Source organism: Acomys russatus, chromosome 2 (genome assembly GCF_903995435.1).
Source record: "Acomys russatus chromosome 2, mAcoRus1.1, whole genome shotgun sequence".
Taxonomy (NCBI): domain Eukaryota; kingdom Metazoa; phylum Chordata; class Mammalia; order Rodentia; family Muridae; genus Acomys; species Acomys russatus.
In genome coordinates, this window is record NC_067138.1 from 2,358,777 (window position 1) to 2,383,571 (window position 24,795).

Below are 24,795 nucleotides of genomic sequence, written 5' to 3' on the forward strand. Positions count from 1 at the left end.
ACTGAGCTGTCCTGCTACCCCATCTCCAGATTTCATATAGCGCAATGGTGTCCTACTTGGGTTGCACAGTGACCTAGTAACAGGATTGGGGCAGGGTTTTTTGTTTGTTTTCCTTTTTTTTTAACCAAACGTCTTTCAAGTTCAGACTCCCCACTCTATTATCTATACTTCTTTAGACATTGTAGACTTTTTAACCTCTAAATTACACATAAGATGAGGGGAAGTTCACAGTTTGAACTTTTCCCTACACCTTGATCTAATTAAAATGAAATTTTTTAGTCTTAGACAGAATAAACAGGCTACCATGATGAGACTTGATAGTCTATGACCATATAGTGGGGGAGGAGATCCCCCTCAGTCATAGACCTAGGGGAGGGGAATGGGGTAAAAGCGGAAGGGAGGGAGAAATGGGAGGGTACAAGTGATGGGATAACAATTGAGTTGTAATCTGAATAAATTAATTAAATAAAAAAAGGAAAAAAATTAAAAGAAAGAAAGAAAGAAAGAGGTCCCTGCCTTACTATAGCTGATCCCTTGACCTTGAGTTCCTGGTTGACTTGACCGTGTGCTCTGCGGATTCTTGAAGTGCTCTTCCCTTCAGGGTCCAGCACTTGGGGCCCAAGTGCTTGGGATGTGGAAGCAGAGGGGTCAGGAGTTCAAAGTCATTATCAGCTGCATAGTGATTTCAAAGCCAGCTTGGGCTACATGGGCTGTCTCAAAAACAAACAAACAAACAAACAAACAGAAATAAAACAGGCTGGAAGGGAGTAAGAGGGATTGGGTAGTGGGGAAGATGTTGTGGAAGTCACGACAATCATGCTGTGGGATAATGCCTAACAGAAGTTTTAGGTTTTTTTTTTTTTTTTTTCTTCTTCTTCTTTTGTTTTCTAAGACAGGGTCTCCATGTCTTCCTGGGTGTCCTGGAACTAGCTCTGTAAACCAGGCTAACCTCCAAGTTACAGAGATCCGCCTGCCTCTGCCTCCCAAGTCCTGGGACTGAAGGCGTGTGCCACCATGCCTGGGTTAACAGGAGAGTTTTGATATGAGAGGTTTGGGGCTAAATCAAGTACGTTCTAGGCACAGAGAGAAAAGGTAGAGGCGCAGCAGGGATGTTCTGGGAGATCTGGATGGAGGTTATTTGAAGGTGATTGGGAGAAAATGTACCCAAAGCAGGAGGCTCTTCTTGTACCTGGCTAGGAGTTGCTCCTCAGCCTGGAGCCAGTAGGGAGCCATTGAGTGGTTTCTTATAAGCAAGGCCTGAGCAAAACTGTTTCCAGTGGGGTTAACTGGCGGTGTGGGGCAGCAGCAGTGTGAGGGGAGCCTCCCTCTGGTCAGTCTTGCTCTGTAATTTTTGCCTCTGTGCGTTGATGGATTGGAAATTATCTTCATGTTTAATTAGGAGTAATTGCTTTTCTTATGATGGTCATCAGCTTTGGAAAGGGCATGGATTACCGTCTAGGGCAGGCAGCTCGAATGTTCAGGGAAAGAGAAGCAGCTTAACAGAATGGCTTTGTAGGAAGCTTCTAGAACAAATTACTTCCTTCCTTCCTTCCCCCCCCCCCCTTTTTTTTTCCTTCTTAACATTGTCTCTTATATGTTTGTGTTCACTTCATTCAGTAATGGTCTGGGAATGTCAGGTCCCATATAACCTACCCAGGAGTGAGCACCTAAAATGTGCCTTCTGTTCACTCTTTCCCGACTCACTCTGTCTTCGCTCTCACTCAAGGCTGACCTTGTCAGAGCACCCACATGAAGCTCATCGGGCAGGGGTCTGACCCAGCCGGATAGTGGCTCTGACGGTGGCTTAGGAAGGAGTGCCGTGTACATCGCTACTGATCACATATGTGCTAGGCTGTTGCTGTTGACTTTTCTGTTCAGGGCGTTGGGCACTTTGTGCCACTGGCTGTAGTCACTCAACCAGTATTTACTAAACGTCCACCCAGCATGGAAGAGTCACGGGAACCAGAGACCTAGGTAGGAAGTTTACTGTCAAGTTGTGATGGAGGGAAGGTGTGGAGTCCTACCCTAGGAAATGGAGCCTAAAAGTCAATTGGGGTGGATAGTAATTGCCTAGAGGTGGAGACATAGAGGCACAGCTGTGACTCATTAGGAGTCTGGGGCTTGAGGGGGAGCCAGGAAATGCTCCAAGGTTGATTGTGGTGGCAGACGCTCAGCCTCATAGCTGTGCTGAAAAGCATTGACTTGTGTATTCATAGCTCAATAAGCTGTCTTGGGGGGAAAAAAAAGTCATTCAGGTCCTGTGGATGTAACTCAGTGGTAGACTGCCTGCCTAGTGTGTCTCAGGCCCTGGGTCTGAGCCCCGGCCCTACCAGAACACGAACAGGACAGTAACAGTAACGATAAGGAAATCTGCGGGGAAGGCAGCAGAGAGAAGACTAGACCTGATCATGAAAGGTTCCGCTCCGTGAGCAGTGCAGGAGGAGCTTCAGCAAGCCTGGAACCCTCTGGAAGGTTCCGCTCTGTGAGCAGTACAGGAGGAGCTTCAGCAGGCCTGGAACCCTCTGGAATGTTCCGCTCCGTGAGCAGTGCAGAAGGAGCTTCAGCAGGCCTGGAACCCTCTGGAATGTTCCGCTCCGTGAGCACTGCAGAAGGAGCTTCAGCAGGCCTGGAACCCTCAGGAAGGTTCCATTCCGTGAGCACTGCAGGAGGAGCTTCAGCAGGCCTGGAACCCTCTGGAATGTTCCGCTCCGTGAGCACTGCAGAAGGAGCTTCAGCAGGCCTGGAACCCTCGGGAAGGTTCTGCTCCGTGAGCGGTGCAGGAGGAGCTTCAGCAGGCCTGGAACCCTCTGGAACGTGAGAGTATTGGGAGAGAAGGAAACAAAGAGGCTCAAGAGAGACACACGGGGCCCAAACAGTCAGGGCCTTGACGGCCTAGGAATGACTGTAGCAGCTACCCTTCCGTTCATGCAGAGCTTCTATGGCAGGCACGGCCTGTTCTGAGCAGCTACTCACGTTCCTTCCTTGAGCTCACGACAGCCTTGTGAGACAGGTGCTGCTGTTATTATCAGCGCTTTATCAATGGGGAGTTAATCTCCTCAGTCATCCATCTGTGAAGTAGCAGAGCTTTGGGGCTCACAGTGACAACCTCATAAATCACCCTAAGAGTTATAGGGTGATAGAAGTCTCCTGTTACAGGAGAGTGACAGTCAGATTTTCCTCTTTAGAAGATCATTCCATGACATGTTGCATAGGTGAGGGATAGAAACACTAAGGCCAGGGGACCGGCTGCAGTGGCCCACCTCCCAGGCCATGCCAGCTCCACCATGTGCAGGGGTGGGGTGGGAAGTACAAGTTTGAGGAACCGCATTCATAGGAGCTGGCAAGTAGCTGGATTCTGCTGTTGCCCTGGGTGTGTGTGTGTCTGTGTGTCTGTGTGTGTTGGTTTTTGGTTTTTGGCAAAGCTGGAGCTCAGGCCCAGGGCCTCATGCATGCTAAGCCAGCACTAGCTACCAAGCTACATCCACAGCCCTCAAACAAACTCGAATGGATGCTCACGAGCCTGGCTTCTGGGCTTGGGAAGTAGAGTGGGGTGGGACTTTTGTTGCTGTTGTGTGAGCTTGCCAGTAGTTACTCATGACAGTCAGTGGATTCAATGTCTGACTTTTCTGCCAGTCAGAATCTTAATGGAGGTGGTGGGGCTTTGGGGTGTGTCTAGACCTAAGGGTGGAGATGGGGTTATGGGAAAAAGAGGCTTGTGGAAGCTCCTGCAGGAGCAGAATTGGGGTAACCCCAGGGGGTGTGCCTGCTGCTGCTCAGACTAGCGTCCCTTCGTTTGTCACATTCATACCCCAGAAAACCTTTGCTCCATTCCTTCCCAGAGATCTCTCCAATCCTTAGAAGAGATTTCTTTGCTGCAGACATCAAATACACATTCCAAAAATGTGTTACTGAAATCAGAAACACCCTCCAAGTTAGATCAAATTTGTGTTTCCTGCCTGTCTATGCTCAGTGTAAGGTAGGGGTTGATTCCTCCAGAAGATAGTGGCTTCACAGATGGTGGTTATGGGTTATATGGGTATATAGCCTGTAGCTTACAGCCCACATTAAATCAAAGCATTTGGCTTGCCAGCAGTCTCTGGTTTCTCGTTAGCAGAATTCAAGAAAGAGGGAGCGCAGTGCATGGCTCCCGCTGCTGTCAGTCACTCTGATTTTCCTTCCTACAATACTTTGGCGGCCACTTAGTTACATGTCCTTTTCCTTCTCCCCATGAGCGAAGCTGGGTGCCACTGAGGCTAGGGACAGGGCAGAATGGTTCACAAGGGCTGGCTTTCTCCATTTCTGGGCCCTGTGGTGTGTGTGTTGGGGGGCAGGGGCGGTGGGAATCTGTGAATCTCATTGGCACCCATTCACAGCCGTTGGCGCTGCTTCTAACGGCTGCCCTCACCCAACAGCTGACCCGATTCCCTGAATCGTTCGCTGTAAACTGTGCAGTTCTACAGGAGGGAGGAGGTTTCCGGTCAGAATACTTAATTAGGGCTTAATTAAGACAGCCAGAGCAACCCTTTGGCCTGAACCTTGTGCAGGGTCCTGATTGGCAGATGGCATCTGGTACTCTTGGCGGGCTGACAGCAACCGGGCCTCATGAAGAGATGAGCCAGACCCATGCTGCCCTGGAGGAGTTATTTCTTAGACTCCTAGTCAAAATGTGTTAGGCGCCCTTTCTCTTGAGGAGCTCCCACTCTACAATATATTGGCTGAGGGTGTGTATTTTATCTTCTCTAGGACATAAGGAATTCTTCAAGGATAGGAGGTGTGACTGGGTGACCCTGCTACTATGCCCAGCACAGGTCCCAGTGAAAGAGGGGCTGGGCACAAGTGGGGTGAGCCCCAGTGACTTAGAGGTCCCTCTTTTAACTTGAGATGGATTAAAACTCTTCAGACTAGTGTCTGACCTCATGAGGGTGGACTGGAAAAGTACAGAGTGAGACCATAGCAGCGCCTTGTCTGTGGGAAGGGATGGATGTCAGACAGGGCACGTCAAGGTAAAACAAAGCCTTGGGCCCAGCTCTGGAAGCGATTGCTAATAGACCGTGCTGTGACTACTGTGGATGGCTTTGATCTGGTAGGATCCCGCCTCACTTCTAGACAGACACTCGGAGTCACAGCTCAGTCCACTAGGACGGTGAGCTGTGACTCTGGGAGGCCCTCGGTCTAAATTTCCCAAGCAAGGCAGTCGTGGATTTTGGTTTTGGTATACATGGTATCAAAGGTATGCAGAGGCGTTTGGAAGGTTGCTGGTACCCGGTGACACCTGATGAATCATTTTGTAATACAAACAGAAATCTGGACCTGAGTCCACACTCTACATTTGGTTGAACTATTCCTACATGGTTGTCAATATTTCTGCCGCTAATGAGAATGAAGACATTTGTAATGACCAACATGTCTTTGGGGGAAGGAAGAGACTTTTCTCTACTCAGTGCCCGGGGGACACCAGACAGTGCAGGCTCCAAGGTCCTCTGTGCTGGGAAGGTCCCTGCAGACTTCCAGCCCTGCTCCTGGGCGTGCCGTGCACCTCTGTAGTGTCGAGCCCCACCAGGGAAGGGCCTGGTTACCAAGTCTGTGGTTGTTCTACAGGATGGTTTGTTGGCTCCCTTGGGAATATTTGACCTGCTCAGTTACATACATTTTGAAATCGTAACATACACAACACAAACTTTGCTTCTTATTCATTCTCTCATTCTCTGTCCCTGTGGGTGTGCATGGGCGTCAGTCCTCTCCTCCCACCATTGTGAGTCCTAAGGGTCAAACGCAGGTCTTCCGGTGTGGCAGGTGCCTTTACCTGTTGAGCCAGCTCCAGCCCTAGCCATGTTAATGTATACAGTTTGGTGGTGTTTAGATATAGTCACAGTGTTATAGAATCATTACTACTATCTAGTATAAAGTTTTCATCATCCGTCCCCAAATAAATCCTGTGCCCATTAAGCAGCACTTTCTGGTCCCCCTTTCCGTCAGGCCCTGGCAGCCACCAGCCTGTTTTTTGTCTCTATATAGACTTGCCAACGGTAGACATTGACTATGAATGGGGGCCCACAGTATGTTATCTTCTGTGCCTAGCTTCTTTCAATCCATGTCTTTTCAACATGTCTCCACGCCATAGCATACACCTGTACTTTGTTCCTTTTAGTGGCTGAATCATTTTCCATCGTATGCCTATGCCATGATTTGTTTCTTCTCCTATTCGCTGATGTACTTTTGGGCTGTTTCTGCCATTTTGGCTATTATAATCATTGCTCCAAGAGCATTTGCTTTCAGTTCTTTGGTGTCTATACCAAGGAGGTATAGACTCACTGGACCAGTGTTATTTTAATAACTTACTGAAAATGCTCCAAACAGTTGACATAGTTTTTTTTTTTTTTTTTTTTTTTTTTACAATTTCTTTATTATGTATACTGTTCTGACTGCATACATACCTGTAGGCCAGAAGAGGACACCAGATCTCATTTCAGATGATTGTGAGCCACCATGTGGTTGCTGGGACTTGAACTCAGGACCTTTGGAAGAGCAGCCAGTGCTCCTAACCTCTGAGTCATCTTTCCAGCCCAACATAGTCTTTTTAAACCTTAGGCTTCTCACGTCCTTTCATGGCATCTATGGTCCTTCAGCATCTCAAATGGCAGTCCCACACCATTCCTCCCTCGGCTCTCTTCACTCTACCCTAGGGGTGCTCAGTGCTCGCTGTGCATCAGAACCCCCAGGTGTCTTTAACAGCATATGGCCACCATTGTGTATATTATCCAATGTACTATGAGGTGGAAGATACGTCCCATTTCACTGGCTCAGGAAAGTTTAAAGTAACTTCCTGGTAGCATGGTGAGTGAGAGTTGGGAATCAGGACCTGGCATAGCCTGTGCACTTGACATGAGGGGTCTCTTGGGAACACCTCTGAGCCCAAATGAAAGGAGGAGGGTCATAGAGCAACTGTGTACACGAAACTGCTTGAAAAGTTGTACTTACAGAAGGGCAAGTAGCACTTCTGTTCTACTCTGAATTAGGTTACATGTGTCTCTGACTCCTCCAGGGACTCTGAGGATTCTGCTTGCAGGGTCTCAGTATGCTCCCCCTCCCACTTCCCTCCCCCACATGCCCCCTCCCCACGACACACACATGTCCCCTCCCCCCGCCCCCCTGACAGTGTCTCTATCCAGCATCCTGCTGCTGCTCATCATTGTCTCTTGTTTTGTTTTGTTTTTGAGACAGGGTTTCTCTGTGTAGTCTTGGCCGTCCTGAACTCACACTGTAGACCAGGCTGGTCTCGAACTCAGAGATCCACCTGCTTCTGCCTCCCGAGTGCTGGTATTAAAAGTGTGCAGCACCACTACCTCGCTTGAACAGGCTTCTTAAAAGAACCTGTAGAAAGTAGAAGCAAGAGCTGACTGAGGGAGGATGGAAGCAAAGCAGGGTGTTTATTGAGGTGTGGTAGCTAAGTTCTTGAGTAGGGATTTGACTCAGGATTAGGACACTGGGCAGAACCTCAGGGCCCTCAGAGATGTATGTGGGAGAACCCACAGTGAGAACCCAGAGCAAATGAAATTCATGTGATGATGCCAATATGGATCCGATCTCTGTCCCCATAGATTCCTTTATTGTGCTTTGTGTAGCTGGAGTGAATGAGTTCCCAACATGTCCCAAGCCCTAGAACATGTGCTAGGACAAAAAAAGATACTGTATTCTGGGTTTTCATGTGAAAACTGTAAGCTGGGGGTTAGGGCTCAGTAGGTAAGAGTGCTATGGGTACAAGCATGGAGACCTGAGTTCAGATCCCCGTAGCGCTCACTTAAAAAACCGTGACTAGCGGGGTGTGCCTGAACCCCAGTACAGGGGGATGAAGATGCAACACCCCTGTAATAAATCATGTTTCAGGGTTAATTCACACAAACCCTTTACTTTACAGGTAGGAAAACTGAAATTTGAGTACCAAGGGATGTGTCTCGGGTCCTGTGTCCAGCTGGTAATGGCAGGGGCCTGATTACAGATCTTGTATCTCCCAGTGGAGAGCTCTGTTCCTCATCCAGTGAAGACAAGGGGCTTGGCAGCTGCATGTAAATTCCACAGTGACATTTTCCTTTATCTCTTGCCTCAGGGACCCCGGGACAGCTGAAGTGCGAGCCACACTGGTATTCAAGCCAGCCCTTCCCCACATCCTCTCTAGGGCTCACTGTCCATCTGATAAGGCAGATGAATTGTGTGACCAACTTCCCATCATCCTCTTGGAGTGGTCTGGGCCCATGCCCCCAAATCACTGTCAGGAGAAAGACACAGCCTCAGTTCCCATCAGTGCTGGCTGCTGTCTCCCTGAAGCTCCCAGAGGGCCACCCAGAGGCCATCTGCAATGAGTCAGATAGGGCGCCCAGTCTTGTCAGGCAGATGTGCAATCTGAGGCTATGTGGTCCCAAGATGCTCTGGACCATCGTTTCCAAGAACACTTGTGTTTGTACCTCCAGCAACTGGAGGATGCTTTTGGGTGATAGCGAGAATGAGTATTTTCCATTTAAATTGTTGCCTGTGCATTTTTATGTGACTAGGGAAAAGGCCAGCCAGCCTGACCAAAACTGTGGCTTAGTGAAAATTATCATTTAGGGTGACACTGACGTGGGAGGGACCACAGCATAGTGTCATTTCCATGTGTACAGTGTGCTATCAGTTTGCTAAGATGGAAAACTTCATTTGGGAATGTTGCCATGGATTGTGGTAACTCTAGACACTTTCTCAAGAGCCATCTCCTGGGTCGCATTTACACCTGGTTCAGTGTGAGATGACTGAGGATGCTGATGGCCAGGGCCCAGGACACCCCAAGTGTAAGATGGGAAGTTAATCACACAACTTATTATCAGCAGCTGATGGGAAATGGGGCCTGGAACGGATGCAGGGAAGGGCTGTGGTGAACGCTCATGCTACCAGGGGCTAAACCTAGGGAGCCTGCTGGAGCCACTGGTTTCTCTTTGGTCTGTGGTAAAAACTCTCATTAGGCATCTGAAGCCCTTTTCTATAAAACAGAGATAGCTCTTAGAAAGACAGGCTAAGAACAGAAGATGGAGGGAACACAGACATGTGAAACCTGAAGCAATGCCATTCAGCTTTTCCTGGACTTTTTTTTTCTTCTTCTTCCTTTTTTGGTTTTTCGAGACAGGCTTTCTCTGTGTAGCCCTGGCTGTCCTGGACTCACTTTGTAGACCAGGCTGGCCTTGAACTTACAGCGATCCACCTGTCTCTGCCTCCCAAGTGCTGGGATTAAAGGCCTGCGCCACCACCGCCTGGCTTCTGGACTACTTTTATGGACACACACAGATGTCGACTGGGATCCTTCAAGGAAGTGCCTCCCTGGGGTCCTGGTGGCAGCTGGGATACAGAAGTATCACAAGACAGATGCCCCATCCTCTCTCAGAATGACATTGTCCTGATAGTCACATATCAGTCTTAATTCCTCCTGAGAGATTCAGTCGCATATGAGGCAGCAGCTCATTATCTTTCGCTAAGCCATGATCATTCTGACAACCATATTAGAGACGTACGGACAAAGCTGGCCGTGGTGGTCCAAGCCTGGTCACCCGGATTTGATCCCTGGGAACCAGATGGTAGAAGGAGAGAACTGACTCTTGAAAGTTGTTCTCAGCAGGGCATGGTGGTGCACGCCTGTAATCCCAGCACTCGGGAGACAGAGGCAGGCAGATTGCTGTGAGTTCAAGGCCAGCCTGGTCTACAAAGTGAGTCCAGGACAGCCAAGGCTACACAGAGAAACCCTGTCTGGCGAAGGGGAGCAAGTAAGTTTGTCTCTGACACACACATAGACAAACACATACAATGTAATTTAAAACTTAAAAAAAAAAAAAAAAAAAAAAAAAAAAAGACAATAGGCCAGTTAGTGGCAGTGCATGCCTTTGATTCCAGCACTGGAGAGGCAGAGGCAGAGGCAGGAGGATCACTGTGAGGTCAAGGCCAGCATAGTCTACAAAATGAGTCTAGGACTGTAAGGGCTATACGGAGAAACCCTGTCTCAAAAAAAAACCAAAACCAACCAACCAACCAACCAACTAACCAAGCAAACAAACAAACAAACGAACAAAAAAAAAAAAAAAAAAAAAAAAAACCAATAAAAGCAAAAAGTTAATATGGGCTCTAAAATATTTACTAATAACTTTTTCTTTGGGTTTAGAAGTTTAAATAATTAAATTAAATTTATTCTCATCCCACCACTGCATTTTAGGCATCCATGTCCTTCCTTGTCATTATCCATTCAACAAGCACTGCTTGTTACTCAAAGTGCTCTGCTAGGCGCTGAGTGAGTCAGGGGACAGAATCAAGACAGAGTCCACACGAAGTTAGAAAGCACAGGCCAGAGTGTAGGTGAGCCGGTCCCAGCTGGATGGCAGGGCAAGACCCTTGACAGTGGTCCTGTGATTAGGGACCCTGTGAGACACGCTCGGCAAGCAGCCAGGAAACTGTCCTGACTGTGGTGAGTGAGCCCCAAGCTATGTGCTTGAAGGTCAAATCTAATTAGAATTAGTTCCAGAGAAACGGGAGGTCTTGAACAGGGACACAGTGATGGGCTACCTCAGGATAGAGGATTGCGTGAGAGAGCGGCAGGCCTTAGCATCCCCTCAGCCACTGGACATTCTTTATCTTCTCCAGGCCTTGGTTTGTCTTCTAATTTGCTCATGAATCTGTAGGTAAAAGACGTTAGTTTCTCCTCAGTAGGCGTTGACCACGGTGTCTCCCTGAAAGGCCTGTGTACCGAAGCCTTCAGTCTAGTGGGGAGCATTTTGTCCGGGGATTGGGTACAACGGGCTCCAACCTGAACAATGAATTAATCCCTTGATGGACTCAATACTTTGCCCTGTGATTCTGTCATTCTGAAAAGAAAAACAGAAATATTTTGCTTAAAAGAGAAAACAAAATTACAATATTTTCTGCAGTGTTGGAACCTATTTGGACTAAGTAGTTACTAGAGGAGTGCTCTAGAAAGATGGACTTTGTCCCCACCTGGGTATTTCGCCAGAGTCGCAGGAAACTAGCACGCCCCTGTCCCCCAAATTTGTGGTGAGAGCAGTCTTTTGGTAGAAGATAGAGAAATAGACATGAAAAAACAAAAAAACAAAAAACAAAAAACAAAACCCCCCCCAAAAAACTTGGAATTTAGGGATAAGGAGCTCTGGAGGAATAAAAGGAAAGTAACAGAGGATGGTAGCATTTCGGTAGAGGAAATCCTGGTGAGGTTAGCAGAGATAAACCAGACTTTCACAGGAAGCAAGTCAGGTGCCCAGGTCTGAGCTCAGCCCTCTCTTCAGGAGTCCCTAAGTTGTATCTAAAAACCACATTAAAATGAGAGTTCTCAGGCCCCACCTATCCCCTGATGAATCAGTTCTTCCTGGGCAGTGGTTCTCCTGTACTTACTTTCTTTCTTCTTCTTCTTTTTTTTTTTTTTTTTTTTTGCGCAGGGGTGGTTTTGAGACAGGGTTTCTCTGTGTAACAGTCCTGGCTGTCCTGGACTTGCTTTTAAAGGAGTGTGCCGCCATGCCTGGCTTCGTGTTTTCTTTTTTAAAAAAGACTTTTTAGAAAACTCTTATGTGAGCCCGGCGTGGTGGCACATGCCTTTAATCCCAGCACTCGGGAGGCAGAGGCAGGCGGATCGCTGTGAGTTCAGGCCAGCCTGGTCTACAAAGTGAGTCCAGGATGGCCAAGGCTACACAGAGAAACCCTGTCTCAAAACCAGAACAAAAAATTAAAACCCTGGAAATTCTTATATGTATGGCTGTTGTGCCTGCATGTGTGTCTGCACCGTGTGTGTGCCTGATGCTTGTGGGATGGAGTTAGGGATGGTTGTGGGCGGCCATGTGAATGCTGGGACCCACACCGGGGTCCTCTGGAAGGGCAGGAAGTGCTGTTAAAGTCTGAGCCATCTTCCCCTTCCCCCTTCTCCTTTCTTGTTTGCATTGCATTAACTCCCAAACAACTCCAACACTGCAGAAAATATTGTGATTGTGCTTTCTCTTTTAAGCAAAATATTTCTATTTTTCTTTTCAGAATGACAGAATCACAGGGAAACTGGGTTACATGTAACAATGGCCTATAGCTTACAATGTAACCATTCATATTATTCTCTTATTTCTATTTATATGATAAAATATATTAATAGTTTTCACGGGGTCTGGAGAGATGGCTCAGAGGTTAAGAGCACTGCTTGTTCTTCCAAAAGTCATGAGTTCGATTCCCAGCAACCACATGGTGGCTCATAGCCATCTAAAATGAGATCTGCTGCCCTCTTCTGGTGTACAGGTGTACATGCAAGCAAAGCACTGTATACTTAATAAATAAACAAATCCTTTAAAAATATATATATTAATAGTTTTCAAAAATTGAAGTTTTATTATGATAAATCCAACCTAATTATTCTATATACTCCTATTGGAGTTTGTTAGCAATTTAAAAAATTTAAAAACTAAGAATAATTTTATTCTTGTTATCGTTTATTAAAGGAGAGGAATAGGCTCAAAGTACATGATAAACTTACTTTTGGTAACCATGTATTACAAAAATGTAAAGATTAACAGCTGGCGGGGGGGGGGGGTGCATGCCTTAATCCCAGCACTTGGGAGGCAGAGGCAGGCGAGTTTGAGGCCAACCTGGTCTACAAAGTGAGTCCAGGATAGCCAGGAATACACAGAGAAACCCTGTCTCAAAAATAAATAAATAAGGATAAAAACATGTCATATTTAAGAGGATAGCAATTTTAAATGTACACAAAAGCAGAGAGAGTAATAAAACAAAATTTATTTATTTATTTTTGGTTTTTCGAGACAGGGTTTCTCTGTGTTACCCTGACTTTCCTGGACTTACTTGGTAAACTAAGCTGGCCTCAAACTCACAGAGTATTCATTTCCTTACTTGGATCTTATTTCAGAATTGTGTAAGTGATTCATAAGTAAAATTGATGTCTCTATCCTTTTTAAGTATAATCTTGGTTTGATTTTAAACCCAGGGTTATCTTTGCACCGTTAAGACAGCTTGGTTAGCCGGGCATGATGATGCACGCCTTTAATCTCAGCACTTGGGAGGCAGAGGCAGGTGGATCTCTGTAAGTTCGAGGCCAGCCTGATCTACAAGAGTCCAGCACAGCCAAGATAACACAGAGAAACACTGTCTCAAAGCAAAACAGAAAAGACACCTGGTTATACACTCTCATTTTCAAATATTTTCTGTTAATTCTGAGGACAGAGTCTGAGTTTTTAGAGCTTTCCTCTTGTTATTTCTAGTTCTTTGTGTGGGGGAAGAAAGGCATTGGACACCTTCAGTTTCAGTAGGTGGGGCTGAAGTCGATCATTCTTGTGGAGTTGAAGATTAAAGAAGTTCCTGGAAACCATGGAATAAGTGAGCCAAGCTATTGACTGCCTCGCCAGGCTCCTTGCCGCTTCGCAGAGCACAGTCTGAGAGCTTACCTCTCCTAATATAGGAGCTCTTATCTTACTTTCCCCTCTCACTCTTGGTGACCTGCATGGAGTGGTTTTTTAAAATATTTTTTTTTTTATAAGCTGAGCATGATGGCACACACCTGTAATCCCAGCACCCTGGGAGACAGAGCAGGCAGATCACTGTGTCTTCGAGGCCAGCCTGGTCTATCTACAAGGCAAGTCCAGGACAGCTAAGGGTACACAGAGAAACCCTGTCTTGAAAAACCAATAAAAAAGCATTTGTGTACTTTGTGTGTGTGCATAGACCATGTATGTGCAGGTACCTACAGAGGCCAGAGGGTATCCATTACGGGTGGTTGTAAGCCACCTGCTGTGGGTCCTGGGAACCTACCTGGGTCCTCTGCAAGAAGTGTTTTTAACTGCTGAGCCCTTTCTCCAGCCCCAACGCCTCCCACCCCCAGTGAATATGTTCTCACTGAAGTGGGTCTTTTTGTTTTGTTGTTTTTGTTAATTTATTCAGATTACAACTAAATTTTTCTCCATCACTCGTATCCTCCCGGTCCCCCTACCCTCCCACCCCCACCCTATTACCCTCCCTAAGGTCCATGTCCAAGGGGGATCTCCTCCCCCACTTTATGGTCACAGGTTAACAAGTCTTATCTTGGTACTCTGCCTACTCTTTCTTTGAGTGACACCAAGGCTCCCCTCCAGGAGGAGGTCGTCAAATATGGGGCACCAGAGCTCATGTCAGAGTTAGTCCCTGCTCTCCACATAACTGTGGAGGATGTCCTGTCCATTGGCTAGATCAGAATAGGAGTTTGGTGTTTACTACTTGTATTGTTCTTGGTTAGTGCAATAGTTTGAGCAGACACCCCTGGGCCCTGATCCACCCGTTACGATTTGGCATTTTCTCAGAAAAATGGGAATAGGGCTTCCTCAAGACCCAGCTATTCCACTCCTTGGAATATACCCAGAAGATGCTCCACCACACAACAGGGACATATGCTCAACCATGTTCATAGCAGCCTTATTCATAATAGTCAGAATCTGGAAACAGCCTAAGTGTCCCTCAGTTGAAGAATGGATAAAGAAATTATAGTACATTTACACTATGGAATGCTACTCAGCTATAAAAAACAAGGAAATCTAGAAATTGTGGACAAAGGGAGGAAATTAGAAACGATCATACTGAGTGAATTAACCTAGAAACAGAAAGACTCACATGGTATATACTCACTTATAATTGAACACTAGCCCAAAAGGCATGTCCCATGAATGTCTTCACTTACCAGGAGATTGGGACAGATGTGAGGACATCCTACTGAGACTCTAGGTAAGAGAAATATAGGAGATGGGGAAACAGAAGGATCCAGAGGATCTTAGAAAAGTAGGTCTTTTATGCTACAAGCAGCACGTTGAACACATCCAGGAAAGACCGGAACCAACCTGTCAGTGCCTCCTTATCTTCCTCTCCTCCTTACACTGTCCCTGAAGACCCCACATGGGATGTGTCTTCCGTGATCTAGGGAGCTCTTGCCAGAATTCATTTACACACCAGTGGTTGATGGTGAAGTCTTGGAAGATGCCATTTTATGAAACTGACATTGGTACCCAGGAATCAGTTTGTCTGGAGTTCAGAGCCAACGGGAATGATACACTGCTAACAGAAAGTCATCTACTGCAGCATACCTAGGTGCAGTACCCATTATTACTCATATTGTTAAGGATAATTTATAACAGGTTGGTGGATTTTTGTTGATCTCACACAAAACCATTGTTATTTGGTCTCAAGTGATATTTGAATTCTCTGCCTTTTTCTGCTTTTATTTTAATTTTGTTCAATTAGGAAATGACTCATTCACTTGTTCAACCAACATTTATTATGGTGACATGTCCTGTGAAAAAACAAATAGAAATGCTATAGTTCTTAGACTCTAAGCAAACTAATATAAGATCTTCATTAATAGGGTGAAAAATCACAAATGGGCTGAAGAGATGCCTGACAATGGTTAAGAGCACTGGCTGCTCTTCCATAGGACTCGGGTTCAATTCCCAGCACTCACATGGCTGTTTACAACTGTTTGTTACCTCAAGTTCCAGGGGATCCGACGACGTCTTCTGGCCTGTGTGGACACCAGGCATATGTGGTGCACAGACATACATGTAGGCAAAACACTTACACACATACAACAAAATAAAATAAAACTAAAAGAAAGAAAGAAAATCACAGAATAACATGGGGGTGTCTTTACAATTTGAAGTCTTAAACTATCATTTGTAAAAGTTTTACATTCTCTCAAGAGAAGAGTAATGAGTTTCTGTCTCCATGATATGGCATAAAACAAGGCTAGGGGCTGGCAAGATGGCGCAGCAGGCATAGGTGCTTGCTGTACAAGGCTGTAACCCACATAAAGGTGGAAGACAAAAACTGACTCTACAGACTTGTCCCCTGACCTCCATGGGCGTACCATGGCATGCATATCCTCATATCCCCACACATTACCGTGTACACATGTGTACATACACAACAGTCCACGTGTGTACACACACAACAGTACATGTGTGTACACACACAACAGTACACGTGTGTACACACACAACAGTAATTAACAAAAATGCAAGCCTCTCTTTCAGATTATCATTTTTTTCTTTTTAAAAGTAGATTTTAGGGTAACTTCTTTGAAACTCAGGTGCGTGGGGAGCCTTCCTTGGAGCACATTGGAGAATTGTTTTTTGTGTTTTTTTTTTTTTTTATTAATTTATTCTTGTTACATCTCAATGGTTATCCCATCCCTTGTATCCTCGCATTCTTCCCTCCCTCCCATTTTCCCCTTATTCCCCTCCCCTATGACTGTTCCTGAGGGGGATTTCCTCCCCCTGTATATGCTCATAGGGTATCAAGTCTCTTCTTGGTAACCTGCTATCCTTCCTCTGAGTGCCATTTGTGTCTTTTTAAAAAAAATATTTTATTTAATTTTAATTTATGTCCATTGGTGTGGGAGTGTCAGATCTTGGAGTTACAGACAGTTGTGAGCTGCAATGTGGGTGCTGGGAATTGAACCCGGGTCCTTTGGAAGAGCTGGCTGTGCTCTTAACCACTGAGCCATCTCTCCAGCCCGTTTTTTGTGTCTTTTATATTTGAAACATACTTTCAGCTCAAGTAATTTTGTTAGTATGTTTTTTGCATTTCTTTGCTGTTTTTTTTTTTTTTTTTTTTTTTTTCCTCTTCTGGTCCCTATTGCTTACAAGCAGAACATCTTCATCCTCGCCTGATAGTCTGCTTTTAGTGCCATTTCTCAGATCCTTGTTGGATGTTTATACCTTTAGCTTTGTGCCTAATTACTTTGAAGATGACTGTTGTGTTTCCATATTCAGTCCACCTGTCCGTTTGCCTTTTTAATACCCTGTTCATTCCATATTGCAGGGATGGGTTCTGTTTGGGAACTTAGGCACTTAAAGGAGAGGACTGATCTAAAGCACCCCTGGACTACGAAGCTCTGCTAGAAAAACCTAGGATGCTTAGCCTGGGGCAGAGGAAACCTAAAGACAATACACTGTCTGTGTCTGAATCCTGAAGGCTGATATACAGAAGAGGGGGTGAGTGGTATGTGAAAAGAGGCTGTGTCGTCAAAGGGCAATGCTACTGAGGAGACAGAGGTACAGAGGGGTAGGATTCAGCTACAAGCAAAGACACTTTCATGCAAGGAGATAGGGCCAATGGTGAAGGATGGGACCATTAGAGGCCAGCTGATTCTTGGCATTGGGATTATAGCAGAGATTCTAAATGTTTGGGGGATTATCTGCATCTTCCTTTGTTCCATTAGCCCAGCATCATAGGCAAATATTAAAGCCATTAGCAGGTCATTCTCTTAGCTTTAAATGGGTCTGCTTGGGCCTTGCTGAGTCAGAAGCACTTTTAATGGCTTCATTGATGTAGCCATCTGCCGGGTCTTTGGAGATCCCTAAAGGAAGGCGCAGGCTTACCCGCAGCCCATATATATAATTCAAATTAATTATTTTAATTAGAGCCATATACATTTATAGAAATCAGTTAGCTAAACTGTACTTGGCAGCCGTTTAACAGTATCGGTAAGTAACTGCCACAGTTGGATAACCTTTGGTGGGAAGCAAGAGCTTGCTGGTCTTCAGTTCTCGTTGGTACATGTGAGATCCCCGAAAATTCTGAAGTCCTCAGAGGGTAGGACCAGGTGAGAGGTTTCACATCTGCACTGTGTGGATGCTTCATAGCTTTCACACACACACAGGTGACGTTGGGATTTAAACCTAAAACAGGGCAACAAGAATTGGCTCTCCTCCCTCCTGCATCTCGAGGCTTTTCCAATTGCATGGCTTGAAGGAATTACAGAAGCCTGACTCCTCAGAAGTGGCTCTCCCCTCCATTGCTTCTGCCTAATCCCTTCATAGACCAGAACCTAAAGTCTTAAGAAAATGCATTCCATCCTTGGAGCGAGCTGAGCTCTTCCCTATGTGCACTGCTCCACTAGTCCTGCTCTGCATCCCAGAGTCACGGGGGCTGTGTTCTGTCTTCTGTCTGTGAGCCACGGTGATGCAGGCCACCTCCAGGTCTTGTAATGTGCATTTTCAGATTGATTTCCTCCCTGTCTTTCCATGCTGGGGATGGAATCCAGGGTCTTGCCCATATTAGGCACGTATCCCACATCCCACATCCCCAGCCCAGCTTTCTCTGGTTCTCAAGGCGTTGTCATGCGGCTTGATTGTAAGCCTCCTTACCATCCTAGTTCCTTAAAAGTGTGATACCCAAAAAAAGACAGGCCCAGTTAATATCTGTATCCTATAACTTGCCAGCTTACTGGATCCCCTGGACGAACTCACAGAAGCAATTACCTTTGGAAACAATATCCTGAGTGCTTCACTGCACATTTGCTTTCCTGTCTCTGTATTGTCAGAAATCTAAGACCCACATTCATTTTCTTCTATTGTAAGTGTCACAGAAATCCAATGTGATTTTTGTGTCTGGCAGGGGAACATTAACTAACCTTTATTACAGAAGAGTATCTAGAAGTAAGGAGAGCAGACATTCCAGTAGGAAACCAGGAGAGGGAAGAGAGCAGAAACAAAGTAACAACAAGGAGACAGGAAGAAGCAGGGCCAGTGAGACGTTAAAAGAGCTAGTCAGTAACTGGCTGAAATCATCTATTTACAACTTAAAAATGCAGCGGCCTGGGTTGCAGAGGCAGGCGGAGTTCTTTGACTTCTAGGCCAGCCTTGTGTATGTAGTTCTAGGACAGCCAGGGCTACATAAAGAAACCTTGTCTCTTGGGGCTGGAGAGATGGCTCAGAGGTTAAGAGCACTGAACTGCTCTTCCAGAGGTCCTGAGTTCAATTCCCAGCAACCATATGGTGGCTCATAACCATCTATAGTGAGATATGGTGCCCTCTTCTGGCCTGTAGACATACATGCAGGCAGAATGCTTTATACATATAAATAAATCTTTACAAAAAAGAAAGAAACCTTGTCTTGAAAACAAACAAACAATAAACAAACATAAAGATTATATGCTTAAAGAATTTCACTGCTATGAGTTTATCTCAAGAAAATATCTGATAAGTGGCCATTTGCCATAAATAGGATTTTCATTGCAGAGCGCGCGCTCTCTCTCTGTATACATATATTACACGCATGTGCACATGGAGGGCTGAGGTCAATGTTGAGTGTCATCCTTTGTTTCTCTTCATATTAGTTTTTGAGGCAAGGTCTCTCACTTACCCTCCGTTGTGTTAGGCTGGAGTCCCACAGATTCTCCTGTCTCTCTCTGCCTCTCTCTCCACTCAGCCCTTTCCATGAGTCCTCAGCTCCCTAGGCTTTTACACTTGATCTTAGCCAAAGGCCGAGAAGTGAGTCCTCAGGCTTTTATGTAATCACTTTACCGAGAGACTCATCCCCATACTTCTGCAAATATTTTGTAAAAGTGGAAATTGGAAATAAAGCAAATGTATTGTCTTAGTTAGGAGTTTATTGCTGTAAAGAGACACCATGGAAGCACGCAGGCAGACATGGTGCTGGAGAGGGAGCTGAGAGTTCTACATCTTGACCCACAGGCAGCAGAAGACCTCACTCAAGGCCCGCCCCCACCATGACACACTTCCTCCAACAAGGCCACACCTCCTAATAGTGTACTTCCTGTGGGCCAAGCATTCAAACACACGAGTCTATGGAAGCCATTCCTATTCCAACCACCACATGTACAATGATAGGTTTACTGAATAAGTTATAGCCAGAGAAAAGATACCATAACGCCATTTAAAATTGTGGCATAAGTACTTATGCATGATATAGAGTATGTTTATGAAACTGTAAGGCGAAACATATAAAACCTCATTTTAATTTAAAAGAAGTACATGTGTAAAAATAGAAAAAGAATGGTAAATAAAACTAACACTGCATGGTGGCGCACACCTTTAATTCGAGCACTTGGGAGGCAGGGGCAGGCCGGTCTCTGTGAGTTCGAGGCCAGCCTGGTGCACAAAGTGAGTCTAGGACAGCCAAGGCTTCACAGAGAATCCCTGTCTTGAAAAAAAAAAAGTGAGATTTCTGTTTGGTGGGCAGGGTGGGAGTGGGGAGGAGTTGTGCTTGCATTTTGAAACAGGGCCACATGCAGCCCTGTTTGACTTTAAACTTACTCTGTAGCCAAGGATGGTTTTGAACCTGGACTTAGGATCCTAGGTGTGTGCCACCACACTTGGTTTATGGGGGATTGGACTCAAGGCCCGGTACATGCTAGGCAAGCACTCCAGCGACTGAGCTATGTCACAGCTCTCAGGAAGTTGATGTGAAACAGAACTGAAGTGATCTTACAGACTTGTAAAGTCACCTTTGAACTGTCCGTGCTCAGTAGTTTTTAAATATAGTTTATTAATTTATTCATATTACATCTCAATTGCTCGCTATTTTTGAGACAGGGTGAGAGTGAAGCTCTTTAACAACTCTAGGAGGTAACTTGGCTTTTTAGACTTGCTGCCCCTTCTGGGGTCATCTTAGATGGCTTACTTTTTCTTAATAATTTCTCCTTATCTCCAAGGTTTTCTTCAGTAGTTGTGTGATGTTAAACAGCATAACCGCTTATAATTCATTTTTATTTTGTGTAGTTGTTTATTGGGTTATGATGAAATTACTCTAGTGAATTGAGACCAGTGTTTTTAAAAAGTGAAATAGGTTAGGCATTAGAAATATCAATATGCATTGATTTATGAAACGTTAATCTTCAAGCATATATCTCTTTTCCTGGTGACCTGACAACATTTATCAAAGCATAAATGCATGTGACCTTTGACCTATCAACAGGGAATCTATCCAGATATACAGTTGCATACATGCAGAAATGACGTATGGACTATGCAACTCATTGAGTATTGTTTATAATAGCAAAAAAGACTGGCAATGACCCAAATGTCTATCAACAGAGGAATACTTTTTAGATTACAATCCAATCAGTTATCAAATAGAATGAAGGATGAATCTGTGAGTCGGTGTAGAAAGATATCAAGGGTACATATTCAAAAGAGAAGAGAAAAAGCCTGGTACAGAACAATGGCTGTGTGCGTTACCCTTTGCAATAAAAAGGAGTATAAAATATTTATTTGTATTTACTGGCACAGCCATAAGGAGAGAGAGTAGTATGGGCCCAGAACTGGTGGACGGGCTACTCGCTGAACAGGTTTTGGTTTTTACCGTGGTAAGAAGACTTGAGGGTTACCGTCGATGCTGGTTTTTTTTTTTTTTTTTTTTTTTTTTTTCCAAGACTGGGTCTCATGTAGGCTGGGTTGGCCTGAGACTTGCCGTACAGTTGAAGACAACATGCTTCTGACCTTCCTGCCTCCACCTCCTGGGTCCTGGGATTGTAGGATTGCACAGTCATGCTCAGTTTATGAGATGCTGGGAATGAAACCCCAGGCTTCTGGAATGCTAAGCAAATGCTCTACCAACAGAACTCCATCCATCCCTCCGCATGTCCTCACACAATGTTTAGCTCACAATACAATGCCTGCATAGCTTTTTTATAGGCTGGTATGGAGTTATGCAAGTGAATTCCCTATTTAAAAATTAAATATAAAATATTGAGCAAAACAGCACTCAGAAGAATTTGCCCAGTCGTGTGACTAAAAGTGCTGCCATGGCTGGAGAGAGATCTCAGTGAAGAGTTTCGGCTGCTCCTCCAGAGGAGCTGGGTTTGATTCCCAACACCCATTTGGCAGCTCACAACCATCTCTAACTCCAAGTGGATCCAACACTCTCTTCTTGCCTCTGCAGCTGCAAAGGCAGGCACATATTGTGAGTGCTTACAGGGAGGCAAAACACTCCTACAGATTAGATGAAACAAATACATTAAAAAAAAAAGTCTGTCATGCAGGTGTGATGGTGTATACTTGTAAATCCAGCACCTGGAGGGAGAGGCAGGAGGTTCATGAGTTCAAGACCAGCCTGGGCACATAGGATGACCTTATCTCAAAATGACAAAAAAAAAAAATCTGAGAAGAATCTTTCCACATGCTGGCAGGTCCTGGTGGCAACTCAACTGTGAAACCTTACCTTTTAAAAAATTCTCTCACCCTTCTGTGTGAGACACAAAGGCATTCTGTTTACCACACAGCTGGACTCTTCAGGAGGGGGATGCTAAGGTGTTTGTTCTGTGGACTGTAAAGAACTCAGCTAGAAGGGGGTGGAGGGGACTAGTTATTTGCTCAGTGGGTCTTCAGATGGGCCGGCATGGAAGGCATCACGTGGGCGTGGCAGAGTTCTCATTGCAGGTTTTTCTTTCATTTGTACCATTTAGGTAAATGGAAGAGCTGGAGGGCAGTTTATCCCAGACTCGGAAAGCGCGCAGAATAGAACAAATGGTGGCAAGATGGCTTCGGCGCTCACGGGACAGCTCAGCCCGGTAAGGCTTCTGGGCTGGCAGAGGGACCCATCTGTAGAGGTTTGGTGTCCCTGTGGGAGGCAGTGTCTGTTGTAGAGGGATCTGGGCCTTGCTGTCCCTGGTTTGCAGAGAGATAGGACAAGTAACTGGGCCAGCAGTTAGAGTGGCATGCCTTCCCTTATACTTTGCCTTCCCTCAACATGCACCCACATATACAGTCACACTCACCCCGGACTCTCTGTCTGTCTGTCTGTCTGTCTGTCTCTCTCTCTCTCTCTCTCTCTATCTATCTATCTCTATCTCTCTCTCTCTCTCTCTCACACACACACACACACAGAGGCAGGTTCACATATAGACGTCCTCACACATACTTATATACAGGTCCTATGTACTTAATTAAAGAGTTTATATTTCCATGTCCCTGTTTCCGGCAGCTGTTTCTTTCCCATGGCTCCAGTTTCTTTCTAAACAAAGTAAGATGACATCAAGTTCACATCTGATACGGCTGCTACAAAGGAACTTTAAAATAAATTTTCAAAGCTTTTGTTTTCGTCTGGGATTTACCATCTGGTCCTGCCACGGAGTTCAAGTGGCAAGTGGCAGGTGTCACTGAGACACGTCCCCCTGGAGGAGCTAGGACAGCTGTTCTGCTGCCACAGATTACAAACTCGCTGCAGGCTGCATGGCCTGAGCTCAGCTTCTCCAAGCCTCAGGTGTGATGAGGCCCAAGGAATCAGCCCCATTTTACAGGTGACACACAAGGCTCAGACAGTGACTTCAGAGCAGTTTATTTAAGACCACTCTCACCCCCCACTCAGAGACCTTTGATGGCCTTCATGTCAAAAATGTGTGGCTGTTTTGCCTGCATGTATGTCTGTACCGTGTGCGTGCAGTTCCCTCAGAGGCCAGAAAGGGGCTTGGAACTGGAGTCACAGATGGTTGTCAGCCACCATGTTGGTGTTAGGAGTGAAACAAACCCAGAAAGAGCAGCTGGTGCCCATAACCACCAAGCTACCTCTGCACCCCGTACTTCATAGCTCGTCAAAAGTGTTACACACACACACACACACACACACACACACACACACACACACGAAACCTAACTGTGATGGCACATGGTTTTAATCTTAGTACTCAGGAGGCAGAAACAGGCAGATCTCTGTGAGTTCAAGGCCATCTTTTTCCTACTTATATACAGTGAGGTTTTTATATAAAAGGACAGCTTTTATTAATGTATATTAATTATACATAACTGAGTCTCATTATGTGTCTTCATATGTGCACATAGTGCATTTGATTGTGCCCCACACACTGTCCCCTCTTTTGTCCTCTCCCTCTCCCTCTGATTTCCTTCCTCTTCTTAGACATATCCACATCTAATCACCTTTTTCTGTTTTGTTTTGTTTTTTCTTGTTTTCATGACAGGGTTTCTCTGTGTAGCCTTGGCTGTCCTGGACTCATACTGTAGACCAGGCTGGCCTCGAACTCACAGTGATCCGCCTGCCTCTGCCTCCCGAGTGCTGGGATTAAAGGCGTGTGCCACTACGCCTGGCAACTCACCTTTTTTTAAGGTTCATTTTTATTGTTATTTATGCGTGCATACGTGCGCTCGCGTGTGTCCCATTGCGTTTCGTTAGGGTTGCTCACAGGAGCACGGGTCCCTTCCCAATGGCTATTCCCCATCCACCGACCTTTAACTGCGTATAATCCCTCAGGAAGACCCCAGGAGTCACCCCTGCTGCTAAGGCGGCTGCAGCTTCCGTATCAGGTTGGAATTGATGCTCTCCTCATAGGGCAGAATTCACGCCTGCTGCTGTGAGCCTGGTCAAAAGCCCCTGGCTAGGGAGGTCATAGGCCCCATGTGGGGAAGGCAAACCAGACGTGATGTGCCTGTCAAATTGCCCATTTACATGTGTGTGTGCGTGTGTGTGTACATGTGTGAATCCTGGGTATCAAACTCAGGTCCTCAGGTTCGGTGCCTTTACTCCTGAACCACCTCACCCTCCTTCCCTCGCTCCTTCCTTTCTTTCCTTATTATTTTTTGAGATAGAACCTCACTATGTAGACCAGGCTGACCTTGAACTCCCAGAGACCTGCCCGCTTCTAAAAGCATGCACAAGCACACCTAGCATTGCCTACTTGTTATAGGATGAAATTTAAGCATGTTTTGGGTTCTTTTCTCAAGGTTCTCCGTTGATGTACCCACAGTCCTTTCAGCTCTTTATCTTACCCCTCTGCCTCACGCAGGAGATGCTCGAAGGAAAGACTCGTCTGTTGTTCCCCTATTACAACCACCCCCCTCCCTTCTACCAACCTGGATCCCTCTGCTCAGTCCCTCCCCTCCATCCCCATGTTTCCAGAGCCCTTCCACAGGAGGGCTTGGCTAAAGTGATGGGCCTCCTGTGAAATGGTACCCAGTCCTTGGTGAGAATAACCCTCTCAATGGCCTCATAGATAGACTGTAGCGTGGA

At 45.8% G+C, this 24,795-nt stretch overlaps 1 protein-coding gene across 1 annotated transcript in view; it reads left to right on the forward strand.

Annotated features, from left to right (window-relative positions):
- The window catches only part of Frmpd1 (FERM and PDZ domain containing 1), a 174,212-nt gene that overhangs the window by 87,390 nt on the left and 62,027 nt on the right, over nucleotides 1-24,795 (forward strand). The window contains exon 2 of the mRNA XM_051157516.1: nucleotides 22,241-22,345. Within this exon, the coding sequence (XP_051013473.1) occupies nucleotides 22,245-22,345 (101 nt within the window). The 5' untranslated portion in view covers nucleotides 22,241-22,244. The remainder of the gene's footprint in view (nucleotides 1-22,240; nucleotides 22,346-24,795) is intronic.